Genomic DNA, 24,204 nt, shown 5'->3' on the forward strand with positions numbered 1-24,204 from the left:
TTCTCGGCTCCTAGACGGTTCTTATTGCCGTGTCTTCTTTTTACTGTATTTTACCGTATAATTAATCTTGCAAGTACCACACTTTTAGTTATTCTTACGAATCGCACAACGACACAGTCGCGACTTGCACGCGACGTCGCATAAATTCATGTCGGGGTAGAGAAAACAGAGAAACGTTTTCTTACACTTTTAATTATACGAACATTTGTGGTCTCACTTTTCGTTACAATCGCGGTAGGTGAATTGCTCTTAAAAGGTGACCGAATTGCTGAGCAATTTCTAATGATATGAATTCTGTTGTTGTTATTAATATTTTATTGCTCTTTGTTCGAATTGAACGTATCGACATTTCTATTTTTCAGGACTCGTTTTGGTTAGAACAATATTCGTGGGCGTTATTCAAGGCCATGTCGCACATGTTGTGCATAGGATACGGAAGGTTTCCACCTCAGTCACTTACGGACATGTGGCTTACAATGCTCAGTATGATAAGCGGGGCGACGTGTTACGCCCTGTTTCTTGGTCATGCAACAAATTTGATTCAATCCCTCGATTCGTCGCGAAGACAATATCGCGAAAAGGTAAGTTTTCACGTAGAAAATTCACAATTGCCTGGATGAAGCGTTCACGGGTAACAAGCTCATGCAAGTTATCCAATCCAAGAAAGCTTTGATTTCCTCGTTTTTTTATACCGCGATGAGATCTTGAAAATCGAAGTGAACGTCTTTCATTACATGCGTTATAATGTACCCATTGCATTTTGATTAGCAAACTTTTTCCGTCTAGTTTGCAACGTACCTGCAGTATTAGGCATACCACGATACATGATTATGGATGATGTAAATAATACAAATGAATAATACTTGTAAATATCATGAGATAGCACGAATTTGCTAAATTGAAAGTCTCCGTTGCACGCTAAGAAACTATTATGAACTCTGGTCGTTTAAAACGCATACGTAGATCCATATAAATACGTTACGCGAATGTTGATTTGTTGATGAATAATTTTTTTTGCCTGATTAAACCTCGTTAGTCGTCTCTTTTTCTCTGTTGAATTGAAAAGAAATTGTCAACAACTTCTTGCTGTCACCTTTCTCGGGTTTCATAAGTCCGCAGATGTGTCTCTTTCAATTCTGAACAATTCAAAGATGACGGAGACACTCTGGTTCACTTCACGAAGATCTTTTTAAATACGGACATAAACGTCGTGACATATATTAATCGGAAACTTGGCGCAGTAGGCGCTGCAGGAACGAGTATGAAAATGATTTTTGCCAATTGCAGTTTTTGCCATCTGTAACGTTGCGTATTTTGCTTGGGTATACATTACGCGTATAGTTTACGCTTACGGTGTTCTACATTGAATCGTTATAAAGTAAAACAAAAACAACTCGTAAAACGCTCGATTACTTGATTCAATTTATACGGATAATTTTGTGGAGTGAACTAATTTTTTGATCGGGGATAACTTGTTCTCGGGGTAGGTGAAGCAAGTGGAGGAGTACATGGCGTATAGAAAGCTGCCCCGAGAAATGAGGCAACGGATAACCGAGTACTTCGAGCACCGATACCAGGGCAAGTTCTTCGACGAAGAGTTGATCCTTGGCGAGTTGTCGGAGAAATTAAGAGAAGTATGTCGATCCTTCATTAACTGGATAATAATTACACTGATTTCTCACAGCGACATTTGACACTTGACATAACACTTGATATCATTTTTCCTGAACAATAATCGACGACGCTCGTATGTTTTCACAGGACGTAATAAACTACAACTGCAGATCACTCGTGGCCTCTGTGCCTTTCTTTGCGAATGCCGATTCGAATTTCGTTTCGGACGTCGTTACAAAACTGAGATACGAAGTCTTCCAGCCAGGTGAGAAAACCGGAACGGTGAAATTATTCAACCTCAATTGGTTGGGCAGTAATGGTTGTGGGAAACGTGCAACTCTAGGGAGGATGGACCTTAAAATAGACAGCTCGAACGAAAATAGATAAGAATTGAGTAAAAACGTGACCTACTAACGATGCAAGACTAAAATTCTTGCTCGATCTGAAGCTTGTGAGATTTGTTTGCTTTTGGAATGTTGTATCACAAGTTGTAAAAGTGTCTTTTTTCACGATATAAACGATTCTTCAAAAGTTCTAAGCATGCACAATCAATATGGTGCTTTGAGATAAAGATTTTATGCGATTCTTTCAAGAAACGAACTAGATTTGATCTCTGTTTTTTTCTTTTTTCCCTTTTGATGTTCATCCTCTGTACAATTATCTTTTCAATTTATGTATATACAAAATTAAAAATATTTCATCGAATTAAGCAAGACAAATTCTTTACAACGAACACATGCTGCTCGAATGTTTGCGATATATTTGTTACAAACGAATAAAACTACTAGTAAAAATTCAAAATGGCGGTGCTTAGCACACTTGGCATTTTATTTCAACTGTACGATCGTTCTCAGTTCTAACTACTCAATAAGCGCTATGTCACGCCGAACAGAACGATGGCAAGAATAATTTGTGTGCACTATCACCTTCGAATGAAGCTTGAACACTGAAAAATTCAACTTTTAAAATTGCGTCGTTCATGTCTTGGCCATGTTTTAATGCAATGGTAACCCCTGTTCTAGGAGACATAATCATCAAGGAGGGTACGATAGGTTCAAAAATGTACTTTATCCAAGAAGGAATAGTGGATATCGTGATGGCGAATGGGGAAGTCGCAACGTCCCTCTCGGATGGTTCATATTTCGGGGAAATATGCCTGTTGACGAACGCGAGACGCGTTGCGTCAGTGAGAGCCGAAACTTACTGCAATCTCTTCAGCCTCTCGGTGGATCATTTCAATGCAGTATTGGATCAATATCCATTGATGCGAAGGACCATGGAGAGCGTTGCCGCCGAGAGGTATAAGCTTTGGTTAGGTTTGTTTTATCGAGTTGGTGTGCTAATAGATGTTTTATCACTTCGTTATTCGTCTCATTCGTGAAAATTATTCCCCCCCATCCCCCCTTGCCATGTGTCTGTAGTTTTTTGCTGTACAAAATTTAAAGTCGATACGCAGGCTGCGCAGTGGACCCCTAATTCCCTAAAAATACCCAATATTTTTTGCTTTCTCTATAAGGGCTCCAAAACTGAGGGTTTCCCCTAAATGTACGCTAAACCACTCAATTTCCAGCTGGTTACTTTTTTTCTTTAAGTAAAATACTCTGTAAAAAAAAAAAAAAAAAATACCACGAATCCTAAAACTCTTTTATTTTACAAAACTATCTATCTTACGGTTTAATTGCGTGTCGTTATATACGGAATAAGTATCAAGTACAAGTACCCCAAATTATTTTATTCCTACATTTAGTTGGAAATATTAACATTGTTCCCCAGCATTAAATTAATTTTTTCAGTCCAATTTAGTTTATTCAAAAACAAAATAATTAAAATACATCAAAAATTCCAATTTACCTACTTTATATTCGAAATTTCCATCGCCCCTGGCACATGTCAATATTATGCGAAAATTTTCACATTTACAGAGAATGTTTTTTTCTTTAACATGAATATATTTTCGGGGTGCAGCCGGACAAATTCCTGTATGACTGAAATAACGGACACACTTGCGTATATCTAATTTTGTTCTATTTCGTCAGTGCTATGAGATAATATTGGTACTGTAATATCCCCCTTTTCTTTTACAAAGCCTCGCTCATTTCCCCTAAAATTACCTGGCTTGAGCACTGTGAAGCCTGGAAACGTCTATTTGCTCTCACGTCATTGCCCGACCACCTTCATTCGAATAATGAACTTCCTTAATTACACGGAAAATATTCTTGGAAACGGAACTGACGTTTTTGTATTTGGAATTTTTTACAAAACCAAAGTTTAATTATAAATTTCTGTCTGCGTATTTACATATGCGTAACAATATCCCAACAATAAGTCATTTTTACTGTCGGTACCGATGATGAATATTAGTTTTGATTCGATCTTGATTAGTCGTATTTTTCAGTAAGTTATGCAGTACACGATATCATTGCAGTTAACAAAGATCCATCAGAATTGCCATTAATAAAGGATGTTTATTGTTCGCATAGTTGATCATAAATATTATTGTGTGAAATTTTGAATTTCTTAGCATCTAGTTTTCTTTTAAAATCGCTTATGTAGAACGATATTAATTTTGCACTTTCGTTTCTTTAATTTGCAAGAAATTTTTAGATCGATCTAAATGTGTTACAACAAAATTTTGATGCGCAACGTGATAAAAAAAATTCTGGCGAAACTTTACAGTTCAAATTGTGCTTTCGGTATATTCGAATATTTTGCGTTCAAATATAATTGTAGAGTAGTGTGACATCAGTTTATGATCCAATAACGTTGCAGAATCACTAAAGCAATTAATCCCTGTCACGTACAGAGCGACGTCACATTTCAATTGGAAATGTGTTCTGCAAGATTACCAAGTAATCAAGGTGTAATCAAAACAAGCCAAATCAGATCATCGCACAGGTCGTTAACTCTACTGTAATGGCACAATTTCATTTGTCTCTTACGAACAATGTTCCAATGCACACCCGGATTTCCGTATGTGCAGCCCTTAGAATGCGATAATCCATATAGTATACAATACTTAGTGAACCACTTAGCGTTTATTTTCAAAAAACGATTTTGTAACGATTATTGACCAGCGAGTATGCCATATCTCTGATAAATTAAACAAACCTGTCGGTTATTATACGCGCAACACTCCCTACGCTTAAACGAGCTCTTATTTCAGGTTGAACAAAATCGGCAAGAATCCAAATCTGGTAGCTCATCGGGAAGAGGATTTGGGCAGCGAGTCCAAAACTATCAACGCAGTCGTCAACGCGTTGGCTGAGCAAGCTGCTCACGCGAGTGCCAGTGAAGAATCGGTTCGTCTTTCCAAATATCGAAATCATTTTCCTGTTTTGGTATGTTAGCTATTATCGTTGCTTTTCGTCTTTTGTTACATCCGTTAAACTAGATCTCAATACAATGCACGTATCATTTTCTACCGAGTCTACGGTATCTCCAAACTTACAACATTAAAAACAAGACCAACTCTGTATAATTATGTGTTACATGTTCTGAGCTATTCGTTGTGTGATAACAGCCTATATTGGCGTTGTTTTGTGTATCTGACTAAATTTTTTTCTATCTTGACAGGTAAATTTAATTGCTAATTTCTGCTTGCTTATTATTCAATATTATATCGTACATAGGTTTTTCAGAATTTTTACCGCATGTTATACACTAACAATCCTTCATTTTAATTTTCGCAATTATTAGTACCCTTGACTAATCCTTACAAATTTTATTTCGTCGCGAGACGCGGGAAAATTATTTTCTGCGTTATCTTTGTTAATAACTCTACTACTTTATAGCTTTTGACAAGAAGTAGCACAGAAAATAGGATTTATGGCATGTTCGCATATAGAGTCTTTTTGATGAGTCTGAGTTTCGGAGTAGCCTTCAACACACTCGTCAATAAATCTCTATTTTATGCGTATTTTCCGCAAAAGTAACTGTTGCTTGTTCATTTTTCACCTTGCCTTTATAAAAATTCAATCCCGACACTTTTACAGCCTTTAAAATACATTTCCGTGTAAAAAATCACTCCGTAAACGAGGTGCAGAAAATAAAAGCGTTAGAGTAATTTAGTACTTGTATTTCAGGTCCATAGCATGGAGCTGAGAGCTTTACCCTCCTGCCTTTTACCGAGACCTAAGTCAGAGAATAATTTTGCAAGTCAAGAGCTGACGCGTGAAGGACGACGGATCTTCCACAAGAGTGATACCTTCCACAAGGATTCGTATCAATGACGTCACTCTATGTACTAGCACACACAGAGATACTAACGGGGTCCGTATTGACGCGCTGTACCTAAGCAAGGTTGTTTTTTATTCTTTTTTTTTTGTTTCATTTTACTTCGGTAAGATACATACACGCATACAACACTCGTACACACGCATTCATTATTTATTTTATTAAAGAAAGAAAATTTTAACACGTGAACGCCACGTTGAGACACTTTAAATAAAAATATACGCAACCTCGGTACAGTAAATGAATACAGACCCAAATCTGTGCTGTAAGAGAAGTGGTAACAAAAGACGTGAATCGATTGAGTAACTGGAATTATCTCAAGATCGCAGCTGATCCTGCGATATTTCAAGTTATCATTTGAAATACACGGACTCTTTAAAGCACAGGTTTTATAAAGCATATTGTTGCCAGTACAAGGGTGCTCTTACGATTAGTTCTATCTTTAGCAATATACATGAAAGTTTTTTAGTTTCTCTTGCTATATATTTTATACCCTTGCATACATTCAGCAAGACAGAGTGTTGTTTTTACATGCTGGTCAGCTTGACGTATTATTTGTAATTAACAGGTATAATTAATAATTTTTATCTCATGATGTGGATGGATACAGCAGGGTAGTTCGGATTTATTTGAATCGGTAGAGTGACAATTCGAAGAAGGAAAACAAATATATATCACAAGCATTCGTGTAGCGTGCCTCACAGAATCTCCCAAAAATTTTCTGTTGAATGATTTTATTTTCTTTTAATTTTCAATATGTTATTTTTGTGAAGAGCGTTTCATCTTCTGTGTTATGATGTGTATTATTATAATTTTAGAGAAGCTGTGTTTATAAGCAAGTAGCAAAACTCTGTCTCGCTGTGTAATAACAAGGGCGGTAATACATTACACGTAAAAACGCAGCGAGTATCCTAGGCTTCGAAAGATTGGAAAAACAAAACTCTATAGAAAGACTAGATGATAAAGATGAAAATTAAAAATAAAAATAAAAAAAAATAAAAAAAAAAAAAATAGACAAAGATGCACTGGTCTCAAAAACTCTGTTACCTTGTTGAAAGTTTTTGGGACCCACGTATACATACCCTATATATAACAATACTATAATTATGTATGTACGAATTATCAGTGGTGTACAATGTTTGTGTTTTTCTTTTTCTATTTCTATTTTATTTTTTCTACCTTCTCGCTTTCTCAACCAAGTATATCTTTTTACGGCAAATATAATGTACTATAAAAACAAAAAAAAAACAAAAAAAAAAACTATAAATATGATATACCATAATAAATTATTATTACAATTACACAGTATAATAGCTATCATAATAATAATAATTATAAAGTTATCACTATAATACAATACCATGCAAATTGTCAGCAAGGCTTGTTATCCCAGTCCAGTGGTCTGAGAAAGGAGAAAACAAAAACAACAGCGTCACGATTTACAACAATTGATAAAATAAAATGTTGATAGTTGAACGCGGCCAATTTGAAAAAAATTGTATGGACGCAAAAGAAACTACAATAATAATTTTAGCTGAGGAATACTTTTGTAGATGTAACGGTGTTCATCGCAGCTAGGGTCAGGAGAAAACGAAATTTTCTAAAACTGTTAAAACAATACTACTATAAATATATAAATATATAATAGTTATCGCAAGAAAAAAATGAATAAATAACAAAAAACATACTCATAATAAAACGCGTATTGTAGAAACATATTAAATAATAGATTGAGGAATTTGCGATGAGCTAATATTTAATATAGTATTTAGGAATTTGCTATAACTATTGTAAAATAATTGCTGTGGATAAAGAGCACGTTTTTTAGGTATCCTAGCCGTGATAATCGAATGAAAATGAATAAATAAATAATGGTAGGATACAGAAGGAATGAGGTTGCCGCTTCGCAGTAATATCGACGCAGGTGAATTAAATATTGCGATAATACGTATACGCGTACTTTATACATATGATTTGTTGAGCGAAAACGAAATTTACTATTACGCGATGTACTCTGTATCCTGTAACCATACATCAGCAGAGTGTCCTGGAGAAATGTATAAATATACATATATACATATGTATATATATGTAAGTTGAATAATAATCTTATTATGCAGATGTGATAACATTGGATTAGGTGTCGAGACAAATTTCAGATGAAGACAGAGTCATACTTTCCCACCAAAGCAAGGATAGGTTTTTCTTTCTTAATAATTAAAGTACATCGTTTTGGCACAGTTGTATTTTTTCCTTGATTGCCGGAAATGTAAAAAATATACCGCATTCAAGTTGGCAATCGAACCAAGTTGCAAGTTTTGCATAGGTGATAAATTTTAACGACATTACGACGAACTTGTACCGGTGAAACTTTTCAGTAGGAGACAATGATCTTTAATTTTTTTATTATTTTGGTATTTGTAAGAAAACGTGTCGAAAAATGCCTATAATAAATATTTTTTAACGCTATTAATTGAACACAGCAAGTCATTATTTCAAGCTTATAAAAAGAAACTTGATGTAATTCCTAAACTGTTATTCAAATCAAGCTTTTATTTCTAGTTTCAAATTAAGTACGGTGCAAAAATGATATATCAGTAATTATAAATACTGCATTTACCTAGCCTATGTAGGACAATGAAATTGATTGAAGGAGCCAGTCGTTTTTAGGAGCTTCTTGACCTTTTTACACATTCGATAATCGAAGTACTTGCTTAATGATATTTTTCTGACATTACGACATTCGTCATGTTTTTCGGCTATTCGATATTTGTATTCGGTTATTGTTCAAATTTGCGGTATTTGCGTGTTTGCGGTATTTCGATATTTTTTGTATTTATTAACCAAACGTGGATATCACCGAAAATAAATTTATTAGTTGATTTGAACAATTTTACGAATCGTTTCTTTTTTTTTTTTTTTAATAGCTTCGTGCGCCTACCTCTCATTGTGTAAAAAGCCGTGTGGAGAAGAGATTTAAAAGGGAGGAAAAATAAGGATATTTAAAACAAAACTGTAGCCAGCCTTGTACAGAAAAACCCTAGCGTCAATTATATATATATATACCTATATCTATATATAATTGAAGGTAAACATAAAATTATTATAATATCGGTTACAAATATTAACAATAATATAAATCGTATTACGGTAAAAGCACGCGCTTGTGCTACAGATATAGTAAATATATAAAAACATTGAATCATACTGTTATTACTGCTTCGTACTCTGTTATTCGTGCTACGTTGGGCTCAATTCGAACTGCTATCTATATGTATAAAAATTTCTACGAATTCCTAATCAATTTGTTTCCATTAATTATCAATCGTTGATGATTTTATTCTATTACATTTGTGATCTGACTCAATTGCACAAGAATTCACTTATTCGTTTTTAAACCCATTGTCGTAGTCAAAGAGTAAATCAATTTAGTTTTATTCGGGGTAATTGATGAATCGCAATGTGAAATATTCAGTAGAGCCCAGAGCTAAGCACCTTTAAATATACTTGCCATTATGAATGCCTTAGCGAACATGATTGTAAATGTAAACTCTAAGTAAAAGAAAAAGATTTACACGCAAAGTATGAACACACATATGCATACTATACATAATTACACAAATGATACACAGTGAGAATATAATATTAAACTAAGGATGAGTATTTAAAAGAGATGATGAAAAAAACTGAAACAAAAAAATTATGGTCGTGGAAATGTATCCTCGTGGCAATACTCGACTTCGCCCGTCCACTTAGTTTAGACCATTCACTCACTCACTCACTCACTCACTCACTCAATCACTCACTAACACCGACACTCCAGCTGCTCTTGGATTTCTATGACAAACATATATAAAACTATCGTTCCAAACTTAGAAGCCAAAAGAATATAAGAGAAAAAATTCAAACTAGCCGTGAAATTTTTATTTACAGAAGAACGATTTGTAGATCTACAAACTTTTGATTTTTTGAAAAGATAACTATGTATTCATAAATGCACTGCCAATGTGAAAGACACTGTAAAGTGCCATCTTAATTTGAGAACTGTTTCTTTTTCGTCGTGTGTTTAATTTAAAAAATGTTAAACTGCAAAGAGATTTTTGTTTCTCAGACAATTATAGTCTTAAATTTAAATCAATAATTACGTTTCGTGCAAAAAATGAATACAGAGCCCTCTTATACACTTTCCATTATCATATGAAAACTTTTAATGCAATATCGAGTGAAATTATTTATTTTACAAATTATTCAGATGTAATAACTCTAGAAACTATCATTTAATGAATATGTAAACTAATAATATTAAATTCTTGATTATCAAGAATATTATACGACGTTCAAGAAGTATATTTTAATCTCTCATAGTCAAGTTACAGATATACTTAACAGTTTATGAAAAGAAAGCATATCATTCCAAAGTTTCACTTTAATTTGAAACCCCACATATATTATATTATCACAAGCAATGCGCTATAAGCAAACGAAATAATAACGTAATGATAGGTACATATAAAAAAAAGTCACAAAAACATGGAAAAAAACATGAGCATAACATAGTCAATTTTAAAACATTCAACTACACGTACTCGACAAAAAATATTCAGCTCTGTTAACATTACACGAAAAAAAATAGCGCTACTATTAATTATGTCCATGAGCATAAGATCCGACGCAACATAGACTAATAGGTGACACATGTTCTCAATTAGTTATTAACCCGAGTATTATCTAGAACCAACTGAAGATTATATATAAAAAAGATGAATGGCAAAATTTGTGTGAACATTATTTATTTTCATTGCAATTTATGAAGTACATTTCTCCAATAGTGTCACATGTTAATCTGTGAAGTGTTGGCATACCGACACATGACATAAAATTTAACGACATTATATAATCGTAGCTGTTAAAGATAAATTATAAATAATTTTAAAAGTTAAGCATAGTCGACTCTAGCCTTACGGTGAAGAAACGATCATTTTCTAATCGCTGTATTTGTAATCAAAGAAGAAATCCTTCGTTATTTGCGGGAGTTCATTATAATTCGACTAGGTGAACTAAATTTTTAAGTGCGAATGAAAAAATAACACATCGGGTACTCGCTTCACATATTTTCTAACGAATATTAGGAACAGACGGAAAATGGAGAATAAAACACAGGTGTGTAGAGTAATGAAGAAGAAAAGTTATCTTGTGATTCGCGCTTTATTTAAAAAAAAAAAAGGAATAAATCAATAATAATAATAATAATAATAATTAGTGAGTTAGCTAATTTAATGAGTATAGCCGTACAGTTTAGAGGAGAAAGTAAATCAATAAATTAGATGTTACTAAAATGTAACGGGCAAAAACAGTTATAATAGCTCAAGTTAGATTTGCATATCTTTGAAATATATATCAGGTGATATAAAAACAAATGGACGGTGAGTGTAAAATTGTAATCAGAGGAGTGAAAATCAAATGTATAGCGTCGAAAGAAGTAACTAACCGCGGTAAAATGGTGTTAAGAAAGTTGGCTATTATGTCCGCAATGCATGTATATAGTTCAGAGATTTTCCTCTTTCTTTCTCTCACGAAACAAAAATTAAAAAAAATTATGACTTAAATCTCTCTTTCAAACAAGACCCCAATCGAAGATTTTTCGAATGCAAAAACTTTGAGCCCGTGACAGTTGTTATATAGTGTACGATAAAAGAAATGTGTATTGCGAGTGTACTGCAATGCTTTGCAACACCTGGTACATTCCAAAGCATAATTTGACGCGATTTCGCATTTGCCTGGCTGGCTTTGTTACGATCAAATAATAACAAGACAATTTGCAAAATATCAGGCAGCAAAACGATACCCGTAAACATCATTTCAAAGTAATTAATCATGATTGTTACATGCGACAAAAAATGTAGGCCTAATACCAATTACGTCGAAAGAATTTCTTAGGTGATTTTTAATACCGTACCAATGTTTGATTGACATAGCCAATACCGGTAGAAAACTAATCCTCTAAGACATATTATCACTGCTACCGATATTATTATTACTTTCCTCAATAATTTGTATTACACTCTATACAGAGTTTATCTGAAGGCGTGCCATTTCAACCGTTGCTATATGACCATGTACTTTCTATTTTCTAAAATGTGACTGTTGCGATATTTACTGTGACGCAAAACTATCTGAGTTTGTTTCTAAATTAATCACGTTCGTTTCCATAAACCTTGACGCACCGTAAACTGCAAAATGGTAGCAAGCGTGATACTATAGGACGGATTAATGGGTTTTGTTATAATTTTTATCTTATGATTTTATAGGTATATATAATAAGTGGTAAACGTATAAACTGATGTTCTGATACGCTGATCATATTAATCATTATGTTTACAATCTTCTTTTCTTTTTCTGTTCATTATTTAACTACATGTTGTATCACGCCGATTAGAAAGCTTTTTACGTGATTGATTGTTTTTTTTTTCTCTTTCATCAGAAATTTGTCGTAAATATATTTTGAGAATAATGACAGAAGTGATGATTTGCATATGGAGGGCGAAATTTCGTACTTTTATGGATGAGAGAAGGTAAGATTGTGAACATAACGATATGTCAGTAAATCTTGCCATAATACATTTACGATATAGCGATATATGCGATCCTAGTTAGACTGAGCCAATAACAATATAATGTAATATACATAATATAAATAAAAAAATGCGTTAACGAGATGGCGATATTATCTTATATATATGTGTGTATGTATATATATTCATATATATATATATATATATATATCTATACATATATAATTAAAAGAAAATCAGAGGAGTAATGTTTGAGTGAACGTGACACGATAATTATATTGATATTATTAATGATTAATATTACCTATTACTATCAAACTATTGTAATGACAATGCTTTGTTATATTGTATGAGATTGTAGTCTATTTTTCTGTTGAAGTATTGTTATTGCCTATAATACGCTATGACTAGTTCATATTTTATGCATCGAGGCTGTCACTTAAATTAATGAATAATGTTAATAATAATTAAATTAAAAAAAAAAACAAATAGTTTTATTGTGGAAATTATGAAATCAAATAACACGTGCAATTCTCATATAAACTTCATTCAAACGATGTAAGCAAGGCCAATAATAGCAAGTATGATTAATATCAAGAGATGAAGTCATTGTCTGCATATAAATAATTTGGCCGGCGGATTTGATCACCAATTTATGATTCAACATTTCTACCTATATCAATTACAGATTTTCATAATCATTTCTTGAACAAGTCGATGTATATCGGTGAATAAAATGTAGAGTATTTTTTCAATTACTTTCATAATTGAGAGAACCAAAAAAGCTATTCTTTTTGCAATTATCCTACTAAAATATGAACTTTTGATTGAATTTTTTTCAATAACCGTAGCCTGCTACAAACTGAATATATGTATAACGTAAAAAAAAAAAACTTCCCCATAATGGTCTCGTGTGACCATGATTTTACCAAGTTACATTCCGTTGAAAGAAATATGCGAAACGAAACGTATGGTGATCATATACAGTGCTGTAACCAGTAATCATAATCCGTTTGTTCCTACAACATAAAAGTTATTATTTTTCTAAATCTGAAGAAAAATCACATTTCATGAGACGTTGTTTCATATGAAAAATTAAGAAACCCATGTAAAAAAAATGTTAAATTTACAAAAGTGACAAGGTATAAAAACTTGTACATCACGTTCATAACTAGCGTGCATATTATTACACGGTAACATTTATAGACCATTAATCAAGTCGCAGTTTTCAATGTCGACACCTACTTGTTACTTTCATCCCATGGTCTAAATTCGATGCGCAACACAAGTGTTCTGAATTCTTTTAGGAAAAACAATGCGTCTAAGTTTCACTATGAAGAAAATAAAAAGATACGATTAGACGTATGTTTTACCAGGCACATAAGCTAGTAATAAACATGTGCGACTTAAACAGCTTTTTAGAAAGACGTTTCCTTTGCCTTCGTGAACATGCGGTATCTGTTTGAAAATCCGTTTGTCACTGCGATACTATCAATGCAACATTGTTTCCAAATTACGTGACATCTTCTACTAACGTTAACTAAGATTTTCCAGAGTTCTTCGGATAATGGTATTTATCCGGGGATTTAAATTTGTGTTTCTAAAAAGCGTTTGAATTACCGCCGGTAAACCGATGTATACATAATAATACCATGTAAATGATCGATGCATTTGAAAGAATTGTGTAATTGATTTACACAAGCGAAGAAATATCCGAAAACCACATAAAATCGAGAAAAAAAAGTACGTTAACAATAGAAGCATTTCTCCAATACTGATAATTAATTGTTACGGGGAATACTTATGTATAATTATTATTGATGATGAGATCGTTGATATTTTTTATCAAAAGTGCTCAGCGAGGTCCATAATGACTCACTCATTCACAACATCTACTATTATGAATATGTGCTTTATATAGTTTAACAAAATAAACCATTACAAAAACCGAATAATTGACGATGAAATTACGTACTTATTCGATTGATTATTTTTCCGTGTTGATTATCATGTTTTTCAGATGTTACATCAGATTAGAAAATAATGTGGAGAAATAATGAGAATTTCACAATATCAGTGTCATCATTCATATTTTTTATTTACATTTTCAAACATTTATAAATATAGTAAGTATAAATATTATACGTGTATGAGTATATAAGATAGAATTTAACAAATCATTTTATATATACGAAAATTCAGATGCAAACAATTTTAAAAGTAAACAAAAAAAAAAAAACTCGAGTTGCATTGATTGCAATTAATCGCATGATATATATCCGCACCTAATTGCGCCAAGGCCATTAATAACTGACTATATTCCTTACAACCTTTGATATTAGTAAATATCGGTAAGTACTGAATTATTACTTATTTATGTACATACAATAATTATTTGGACAATTCCGTATTTAATCTACGATTCAATAGCAAGCTTGTTGAACCTTATTATATGGAAGTAAAACTAAACGCATGGCCGATATTCAGAAAAATTTGGACATTCAATATATTCGTAATTTAATATTTTCAGGTGAATGCTCCGAACTTTGTCAGAAGAATATCTTTTTCATGTACTGATTGGTTTTATTCCAGCAGCATTTCGTGCCACACATCAATACCCCAATAATAAAACTCGTTCATTACCTATACATGTGGTTTTAATACTTTAATGTGTACAAAAATCACTCACAATCCATAATAATACCTCTAAAATAAACATCACACAATAATTTTGCAAAATTATAAGTTGTAAATCCAACTGCTATAGATATTCAGGAATTCCATATTAAAAGACACAACAAAATTATAGTTTCTGTCAAATTAGACTGAAATTTATGTATAACGGATATCCCAACAGAATTATTTCCTTACAATTATACGGCGTGCAGACTTCATAATAAACCTATGGTGAAACGAATTTTCTATCTTTACAATAGAAATTGGGGTATCTATCGGAATACTGTACATTATTGTTAGGATGGTCCATTCTCGATAACCACAACTGTTATAATTGTAAGGGTTACATAATTATAAACTGTGATTAACGAACTCTAACCAGAGTCTCTGGTACTTATTTCTCTTCTTTTTTTGCGAAAATTATCCCATTACCTAACGTTTTCAAGGTGTCTCAATGCTATTGTTTCTGATAAACTGACAACATTTTAGTACAGTTTGGCTTCTTTGTGTGCAAGTACATAGAGTTATTAACAAGATCGAAGCTTCGAATATTTATATTTAGTGAATCAATGGTCTATGGATACCTGATCGATGATCAATGCAAGTTTACAATGTCACCTCGTGCAGACCATTCTGTACCTAATTAATGATTCTCGAATTTAACAGGTAAAAAAATTTATTCCAACCGTCAAAGAAAAAGAAAAGTTCTTTGGATTTCAGAAACTGATCCCAAAGTCTCGTCACACTGACTTTTGCACCCTGTAATGAAAACTAGTGGTAGTAAATTCGTTTTATCAGTATTGTTAGGAACACTTGACCACTGTATATTACCGATCAGCCAAAATGAATTCTACCTCTGAATATAATTTTTAATGCGAGTTGTCAAATTATTATAACTATTAATTTATTATGGAATGTTCGATATAAATGTAGCTGACATACACATACCAATACTCATAGCAATCGTAACTTCAGAAATATGCAATATTATGAGGGAATTAGGTGAATGTTTACCTAAATAAATAGCACAAGTACAGGGCCTAAATATTCCTAACACTCTACGAGCATGTATTTGTAAGCACTTGCAGATGAGAAGTCAACTTTATCTGTAACATATAAGAATGTCGATTTACCTATCTAGTGAAATGGAGGTTTCGACATTTTTATATAATAAATTTCTGTGTATACTGTACATTTACGATTATCAATATTAAGGCTTCGCCATAATGTCAGAGTATTACTATCCCGTTGTTCCGATTCATTCAACAGTATTGCAAAGTTTTTACCGCTCAAAAAAGATGTTGGTAAATTTTTATCTTTATCATCACAGAAAGCTCATGTCATGAAAATCCGTTCTCCCTTCGTCTCAGTCTCACTTCATATCCAGGGTGACAAATGCTCAATACACTATTTTTTAATTCTACCTCATATCTCGCGTGATCAAGAAATAAGACACTTGATGCTCGAATACCACTAAATGCCTTCGATTACAATCATTACTCCGTGTATCGTCTACGAATAAACCAAATCAAGTGAAATACCTGTTGGTAAAGCGAGCGATATAGCAGAGAAAGAAGTTTTTTGCTTGTTATAGATTTTGATGTGTACATCAAGGGAGGTTAAGCAGTAGGAGCTCGGATGGTATGAGTTTTACATTGTACAGGATACTCAGGTACGTATCAACTCGTTACCATAATTTCGATATGAGTTATATGATCAAAAACTAGGGAGTGGTCAAGTTCTCTGAGGATATCACTTTTTCACAAGCATTAAATGAAGAAGTATTTTTCAGGAAAAAATATCATGACGTACATTAGATAATATATGAAATATTGGACGATCTGACAGTAAATAATTAAAAGCAAGATGCAGCATTACATCAGGTACTGCAAAGTTTGCATGAGAAAGGGGCGGGAACACAATAATATGAAAAGCATAGGTCGTGTCAATAAACATCTTGCTGCCTGTCATGTATGTATGTAAGTGTTTTTTGTTATTATTTTTTCAATCTCGTGTTCATTACCCTCGAGCAGCAATATTATTCTGTGTTTTTATCAAATTATACAATTATGAGACAGATACTTTAAATCTGTCATAACATTATTAGTAGTTCTACTATTATACAATATATAATATACATATTATTGAATATGAACGAAGTTCAATTCAAAACTTTGAGTCCCTGTGGACTAACTTTGAATTTTCAAAGGCATTAAATGTAACAGTCGATATTACGTCGCTACTTATCTTGACGAGAAAGTATACCTTTCATAGTCAATTAACTTAATCAAAAATCTTGTAAAAATTTTAGTGCATATATATATATGTATATATATATCTTCATATATATATATATCTATTTGTTTATAATAAATATTGAATTCGCATGCCGCCGCAGAGATTATCAAAAATTTATATCGCGGAGGATATCCATTACACTAAGCCCTGTCAAGGATCCATGTACCTGTTCCTTTAAACTAGTACTCCTCCTTTCATACCGCTGCTGCCAAAGACTGGTCAAAGGCATTTACCAGGATTTTCCGAGCACCACTGCGGCCACATTGGCTCAGTGTGAAGTCCTCGACTGCGAAGGAGTTCTCTGTGCGCCGCAAGCCTCGTGTAGACGTTCTCTTCGATCGTATAACCGTTCGACAAAGAGTCAGTCCTGAAAATAAGGTAAACGGTATTTTATCCTACTCTGCGAGTGCGAAGGAGAGGAAAATAATACAATTCTTTCTACAAACCATAATCTTTCCGCAAAAGCTGAGGCTCTCGGCCATAATCGGGGCCCTAATGACGCTCGTCCCACTTGCTCGGACCAAAGCGCGGCTTCGCCACCAAGAATGAGAGAAACCTCTTTCTGGCTATAATCTTTCCAAGGCCTGTGATTATAGACAGTTTGCCAGATTCGATATTCGCCGCAAGCCGCTTCCCCCGTTTCTCGCCATCTGCCAAATCCGCAATCCAAATACCACGCGTCTACGTGCGAAAGTATTACCCGGAAACCGTCCTCCAGGAGCTCTGGAGTTTCCGGCCAGTTACTGCCGCCCCAAGATTGAATTACGTGTAACTGAAAAGATTTATTTGAATAAAAGTATTCAACGATACAATGTGCGATCATTTTTGGACATTTAAATACATGGGCTAGGGAGCTGGACGAGTTTCTTACCTGGGGATTGAAGTACGTGTTGATGTACGGCCGTTTGGTAAGAGGCGAACTCCACACAACGACAGCTTTCGGAACGTGGTTGTGATTGGCTCTGAATACTCTGTGGAGTGCTTTCGTTTCGAAATCACCCCATAAGGCATGAAGATCTGTTATATTCTGTGCCTGCATTGCCATGGTAATGTTATTGTACTGGGCCCAACATTCCAAGTTCACTTCGTCACCACCGATGTGAATAATATCACGAAGTTCGGTGATGTCCAAAAGTTCTCTGTAGAGTCCTTCGAGGATTTTATAAGAATGTTCATTGAACGGATTAAGTTGACCGCAGTTTGGTTCACCGCAGTATGCCGACCACGGTTGCTGGTCAACGCAAAGCGCCAGTTCTCCAAAACCGTTCTCTGCGCCTGAAAGACGATGACAAAGAATGATAGACAAGTTTATACAAGAATTAGTTTAATTTTCACTTCAACGGTCGTTGCAGCTTGCAAGCTTGACTTTATCCAACGAGTCGGACGGATGAAAGAAAAAACCTCACCCCATTGCCATCCGGCGCCGGCATGAGCGGGTGCGTCGATTTCGATTAAGACGCGAATGCCCCGTACTTTAGCGTAATCCACGAGGTCCTTAACGTCCTCGGGAGAATAAACTTGATCCCCACTGAAGGCACCCCACCTGGCCATTTCCGGAAACTGTGGAGAGTCGTAAGGAAAGCTTTGAGAATCCGACAAGTGCCAGTGAAAGGTGTTGAGCTTGGAGGCAGCCATCCCGTCGACGACTCTTTTCAGTTCTTCGATAGCGAAAAATTGTCTACCCGTGTCTATAAGCAGCCCCCGATAGCCGAACGTCGGTTTGTCTCGGATAGAAGCGGATGATATCGCCCTCAGTATTCCGTTTCTGCCGGCCGCCTCGTCCCACCAAATCATCTGACTTAGGGTCTCGAGGCCGTGGCGAACGCCGTAATAAGTTTTCCCGGTGATCTTGGCCTCCAGGAGTTTACCCTTGAGGGTGACTTGGATGTTGTAAGATTCATCGGTGGTCAGAGTTTGCCTCGTGCCCAGAACGTCACCCGCTGATAGATATATAACGAAACTATCGATACTGGACCTTGCCTTGGCATTCTGGACTTTTATCATACTCCTAATGTTACCTGAAAATATTCTACGGTAAGATGAATGTTCCTTGATGATTGATTACACGCGTCCAGGGATGATGTGAAAACTGAACTCTGATGACCACTGACATTTCCATGGTCTCCAAAGTTCTGGGGTGTGGGGTTTACCTAAAAATACGTCCTTGGCGTGTTCCAAAAGATTCTTGACCTCCTGATCGCTGGTGTTTACGGTAACCAGCGTTATTTGTTGAAGATGGAATGTGACGCTATTTTCCCCGAGGAAAACGTCACCCGTAGGTCGGGGCCAAATTAAGCGTTCATTACCCCCGCAGAGGGCTGTGCAAGTTGCCAGCGAAGTCCTTGAGGATCGTACGGCTCTTCTTTCGCAGCGACCCGCGACGCAGCCCCAGGACCAAGGACTCTGGAAGTTCCTATTGAACAAAGAGGACAGAAGTTCAGTTCACCCAGGGTACCAAACAGCGGGCGACTCAGAATACCAAAAAGTCTTTTCTACCGGATTAATTGCGAGGAAAAATTAGCGAAATTAATTCTGGCTTTATATCTGTTCTGAGAATGAACCTCTTTCTGTATAAACGTTCGATTCTGCGGCAGTGGCTTCTGGTAATCTCATGAGAACTGCTTGAATTTTTTCTGACTTTTACGAACCTGATGAGGCGGCTCGTGAGACATCATTTCGGCGAATTTGTACATACGTTCCCAAAGGAAAACTATTTATACCTTCAGCAAATCGGGAGAGCATTTATGAATGTTTTAAAAATGTTGAAGAATATCAAGTGATGAAGGAATTTTGGAGACGAGTTACTCGCGGTCTAGGATTGCATCGTTTCTTTGCATTTTTGGCGAAAATTTTCGGAATTTTGAAAAGTGCTGGAATGAGATCTTTGTGGCACTATTCTAAAGTCATTTTTCGAGAGAAATCGATTGGGCGCAGTCCGAACAAGATGCGATCAACGCACCAAAAGTTAGAGCCAAAAAACGAAAGTCTCTGTTTCGTCATTTTTTTTGCTGCTGATCTTTCCTGCGTATCTTTTTGGCCGTTGGTCCTACGCTCTTTCTGGTGCGTTTTCTGCGTTCCTGGGGGTCCAATTAGTCGAGAGAGGGTCATACAGATCGATTCTGGGATGAAAGATTTTTTGCCCAAAAAAAAAGTAAGGCTAACCCCTTTCCTTTTTTGACGAAAATTTTCGCGATTCTGAAAAGTGCTGGAATAAGTTCTTTGTGGCGCTATTCTGACGTCATTTTTCGAGAGAAATCGATTGGGCGCAGTCCGAACAAGATGCGATCAACGCACCAAAAGTTAGAGCCAAAAAACGAAAGTCTCTGTTTCGTCATTTTTTTGCTGCTGATCTTTCCTGCGTATCTTTTTGGCCGTTGGTCCTACGCTCTTTCTGGTGCGTTTTCTGCGTTCCTGGGGGTCCAATTAGTCGAGAGAGGGTCATACAGATCGATTCTGGGATGAAAGATTTTTTGCCCAAAAAAAAAGTAAGGCTAACCCCTTTCCTTTTTTGACGAAAATTTTCGCGATTTTGAAAAGTGCTGGAATAAGTTCTTTGTGGCACTATTCTGACGTCATTTTTCGAGAGAAATCGATTGGGCGCAGTCCGAACAAGATGCGATCAACGCACCAAAAGTTAGAGCCAAAAAACGAAAGTCTCTGTTTCGTCATTTTTTTTGCTGCTGATCTTTCCTGCGTATCTTTTTGGCCGTTGGTCCTACGCTCTTTCTGGTGCGTTTTCTGCGTTCCTGGGGGTCCAATTAGTCGAGAGAGGGTCATACAGATCGATTCTGGGATGAAAGATTTTTTGCCCAAAAAAAAAGTAAGGCTAACCCCTTTCCTTTTTTGACGAAAATTTTCGCGATTCTGAAAAGTGCTGGAATAAGTTCTTTGTGGCGCTATTCTGACGTCATTTTTCGAGAGAAATCGATTGGGCGCAGTCCGAACAAGATGCGATCAACGCACCAAAAGTTAGAGCCAAAAAACGAAAGTCTCTGTTTCGTCATTTTTTTTGCTGCTGATCTTTCCTGCGTATCTTTTTGGCCGTTGGTCCTACGCTCTTTCTGGTGCGTTTTCTGCGTTCCTGGGGGTCCAATTAGTCGAGAGAGGGTCATACAGATCGATTCTGGGATGAAAGATTTTTTGCCCAAAAAAAAAGTAAGGCTAACCCCTTTCCTTTTTTGACGAAAATTTTCGCGATTCTGAAAAGTGCTGGAATAAGTTCTTTGTGGCGCTATTCTGACGTCATTTTTCGAGAGAAATCGATTGGGCGCAGTCCGAACAAGATGCGATCAACGCACCAAAAGTTAGAGCCAAAAAACGAAAGTCTCTGTTTCGTCATTTTTTTTGCTGCTGATCTTTCCTGCGTATCTTTTTGGCCGTTGGTCCTACGCTCTTTCTGGTGCGTTTTCTGCGTTCCTGGGGGTCCAATTAGTCGAGAGAGGGTCATACAGATCGATTCTGGGATGAAAGATTTTTTGCCCAAAAAAAAAGTAAGGCTAACCCCTTTCCTTTTTTGACGAAAATTTTCGCGATTCTGAAAAGTGCTGGAATAAGTTCTTTGTGGCGCTATTCTGACGTCATTTTTCGAGAGAAATCGATTGGGCGCAGTCCGAACAAGATGCGATCAACGCACCAAAAGTTAGAGCCAAAAAACGAAAGTCTCTGTTTCGTCATTTTTTTTGCTGCTGATCTTTCCTGCGTATCTTTTTGGCCGTTGGTCCTACGCTCTTTCTGGTGCGTTTTCTGCGTTCCTGGGGGTCCAATTAGTCGAGAGAGGGTCATACAGATCGATTCTGGGATGAAAGATTTTTTGCCCAAAAAAAAAGTAAGGCTAACCCCTTTCCTTTTTTGACGAAAATTTTCGCGATTCTGAAAAGTGCTGGAATAAGTTCTTTGTGGCGCTATTCTGACGTCATTTTTCGAGAGAAATCGATTGGGCGCAGTCCGAACAAGATGCGATCAACGCACCAAAAGTTAGAGCCAAAAAACGAAAGTCTCTGTTTCGTAATTTTTTTTGCTGCTGATCTTTCCTGCGTATCTTTTTGGCCGTTGGTCCTACGCTCTTTCTGGTGCGTTTTCTGCGTTCCTGGGGGTCCAATTAGTCGAGAGAGGGTCATACAGATCGATTCTGGGATGAAAGATTTTTTGCCCAAAAAAAAAGTAAGGCTAACCCCTTTCCTTTTTTGACGAAAATTTTCGCGATTCTGAAAAGTGCTGGAATAAGTTCTTTGTGGCGCTATTCTGACGTCATTTTTCGAGAGAAATCGATTGGGCGCAGTCCGAACAAGATGCGATCAACGCACCAAAAGTTAGAGCCAAAAAACGAAAGTCTCTGTTTCGTAATTTTTTTTGCTGCTGATCTTTCCTGCGTATCTTTTTGGCCGTTGGTCCTACGCTCTTTCTGGTGCGTTTTCTGCGTTCCTGGGGGTCCAATTAGTCGAGAGAGGGTCATACAGATCGATTCTGGGATGAAAGATTTTTTGCCCAAAAAAAAAGTAAGGCTAACCCCTTTCCTTTTTTGACGAAAATTTTCGCGATTCTGAAAAGTGCTGGAATAAGTTCTTTGTGGCGCTATTCTGACGTCATTTTTCGAGAGAAATCGATTGGGCGCAGTCCGAACAAGATGCGATCAACGCACCAAAAGTTAGAGCCAAAAAACGAAAGTCTCTGTTTCGTAATTTTTTTTGCTGCTGATCTTTCCTGCGTATCTTTTTGGCCGTTGGTCCTACGCTCTTTCTGGTGCGTTTTCTGCGTTCCTGGGGGTCCAATTAGTCGAGAGAGGGTCATACAGATCGATTCTGGGATGAAAGATTTTTTGCCCAAAAAAAAAGTAAGGCTAACCCCTTTCCTTTTTTGACGAAAATTTTCGCGATTTTGAAAAGTGCTGGAATAAGTTCTTTGTGGCACTATTCTGACGTCATTTTTCGAGAGAAATCGATTGGGCGCAGTCCGAACAAGATGCGATCAACGCACCAAAAGTTAGAGCCAAAAAACGAAAGTCTCTGTTTCGTCATTTTTTTTGCTGCTGATCTTTCCTGCGTATCTTTTTGGCCGTTGGTCCTACGCTCTTTCTGGTGCGTTTTCTGCGTTCCTGGGGGTCCAATTAGTCGAGAGAGGGTCATACAGATCGATTCTGGGATGAAAGATTTTTTGCCCAAAAAAAAAGTAAGGCTAACCCCTTTCCTTTTTTGACGAAAATTTTCGCGATTTTGAAAAGTGCTGGAATAAGTTCTTTGTGGCACTATTCTGACGTCATTTTTCGAGAGAAATCGATTGGGCGCAGTCCGAACAAGATGCGATCAACGCACCAAAAGTTAGAGCCAAAAAACGAAAGTCTCTGTTTCGTCATTTTTTTTGCTGCTGATCTTTCCTGCGTATCTTTTTGGCCGTTGGTCCTACGCTCTTTCTGGTGCGTTTTCTGCGTTCCTGGGGGTCCAATTAGTCGAGAGAGGGTCATACAGATCGATTCTGGGATGAAAGATTTTTTGCCCAAAAAAAAAGTAAGGCTAACCCCTTTCCTTTTTTGACGAAAATTTTCGCGATTTTGAAAAGTGCTGGAATAAGTTCTTTGTGGCACTATTCTGACGTCATTTTTCGAGAGAAATCGATTGGGCGCAGTCCGAACAAGATGCGATCAACGCACCAAAAGTTAGAGCCAAAAAACGAAAGTCTCTGTTTCGTCATTTTTTTTGCTGCTGATCTTTCCTGCGTATCTTTTTGGCCGTTGGTCCTACGCTCTTTCTGGTGCGTTTTCTGCGGTCCTGGGGGTCCAATTAGTCGAGAGAGGGTCATACAGATCGATTCTGGGATG

The 24,204-nt window shown here is 36.0% G+C and overlaps 2 protein-coding genes across 12 annotated transcripts in view; one reads left to right on the plus strand and one right to left on the minus strand.

Annotated features, from left to right (window-relative positions):
• Positions 1–14,374, plus strand: part of Ih (hyperpolarization activated cyclic nucleotide gated potassium channel Ih) — a 166,123-nt gene extending 151,749 nt beyond the window's left edge. For 4 of the 8 annotated variants that reach the window (XM_046630182.2, XM_046630218.2, XM_046630227.2 and 1 more), the window contains 6 exons: positions 363–581; positions 1,488–1,634; positions 1,762–1,879; positions 2,637–2,925; positions 4,778–4,952; positions 5,697–14,374. In XM_046630182.2, coding sequence (XP_046486138.1) covers positions 363–581; positions 1,488–1,634; positions 1,762–1,879; positions 2,637–2,925; positions 4,778–4,952; positions 5,697–5,843 — 1,095 coding nt within the window. In that variant the 3' untranslated portion in view covers positions 5,844–14,374. The remainder of the gene's footprint in view (positions 1–362; positions 582–1,487; positions 1,635–1,761; positions 1,880–2,636; positions 2,926–4,777; positions 4,953–5,696) is intronic. The other 4 variants (XM_046630198.2, XM_046630237.2, XM_046630208.2 and 1 more) reach the window with 3 other exon arrangements.
• Positions 14,375–14,492: 118 nt separating this feature from the next.
• The window catches only part of fdl (fused lobes), a 65,340-nt gene continuing 55,628 nt past the window's right edge, over positions 14,493–24,204 (minus strand). For 3 of the 4 annotated variants that reach the window (XM_046630305.2, XM_046630323.2, XM_046630342.2), the window contains 5 exons: positions 19,544–19,806; positions 18,800–19,411; positions 18,265–18,668; positions 17,840–18,165; positions 14,493–17,760 (listed from right to left, as the gene is read on the minus strand). In XM_046630305.2, the coding sequence (XP_046486261.1) occupies positions 17,613–17,760; positions 17,840–18,165; positions 18,265–18,668; positions 18,800–19,411; positions 19,544–19,806 (1,753 nt within the window). In that variant the 3' untranslated portion in view covers positions 14,493–17,612. The remainder of the gene's footprint in view (positions 17,761–17,839; positions 18,166–18,264; positions 18,669–18,799; positions 19,412–19,543; positions 19,807–24,204) is intronic. The other variant, XM_046630333.2, reaches the window with a different exon arrangement.

Source organism: Neodiprion pinetum, chromosome 1, assembly GCF_021155775.2.
Source record: "Neodiprion pinetum isolate iyNeoPine1 chromosome 1, iyNeoPine1.2, whole genome shotgun sequence".
Classification (NCBI taxonomy): Eukaryota; Metazoa; Arthropoda; class Insecta; order Hymenoptera; family Diprionidae; genus Neodiprion; species Neodiprion pinetum.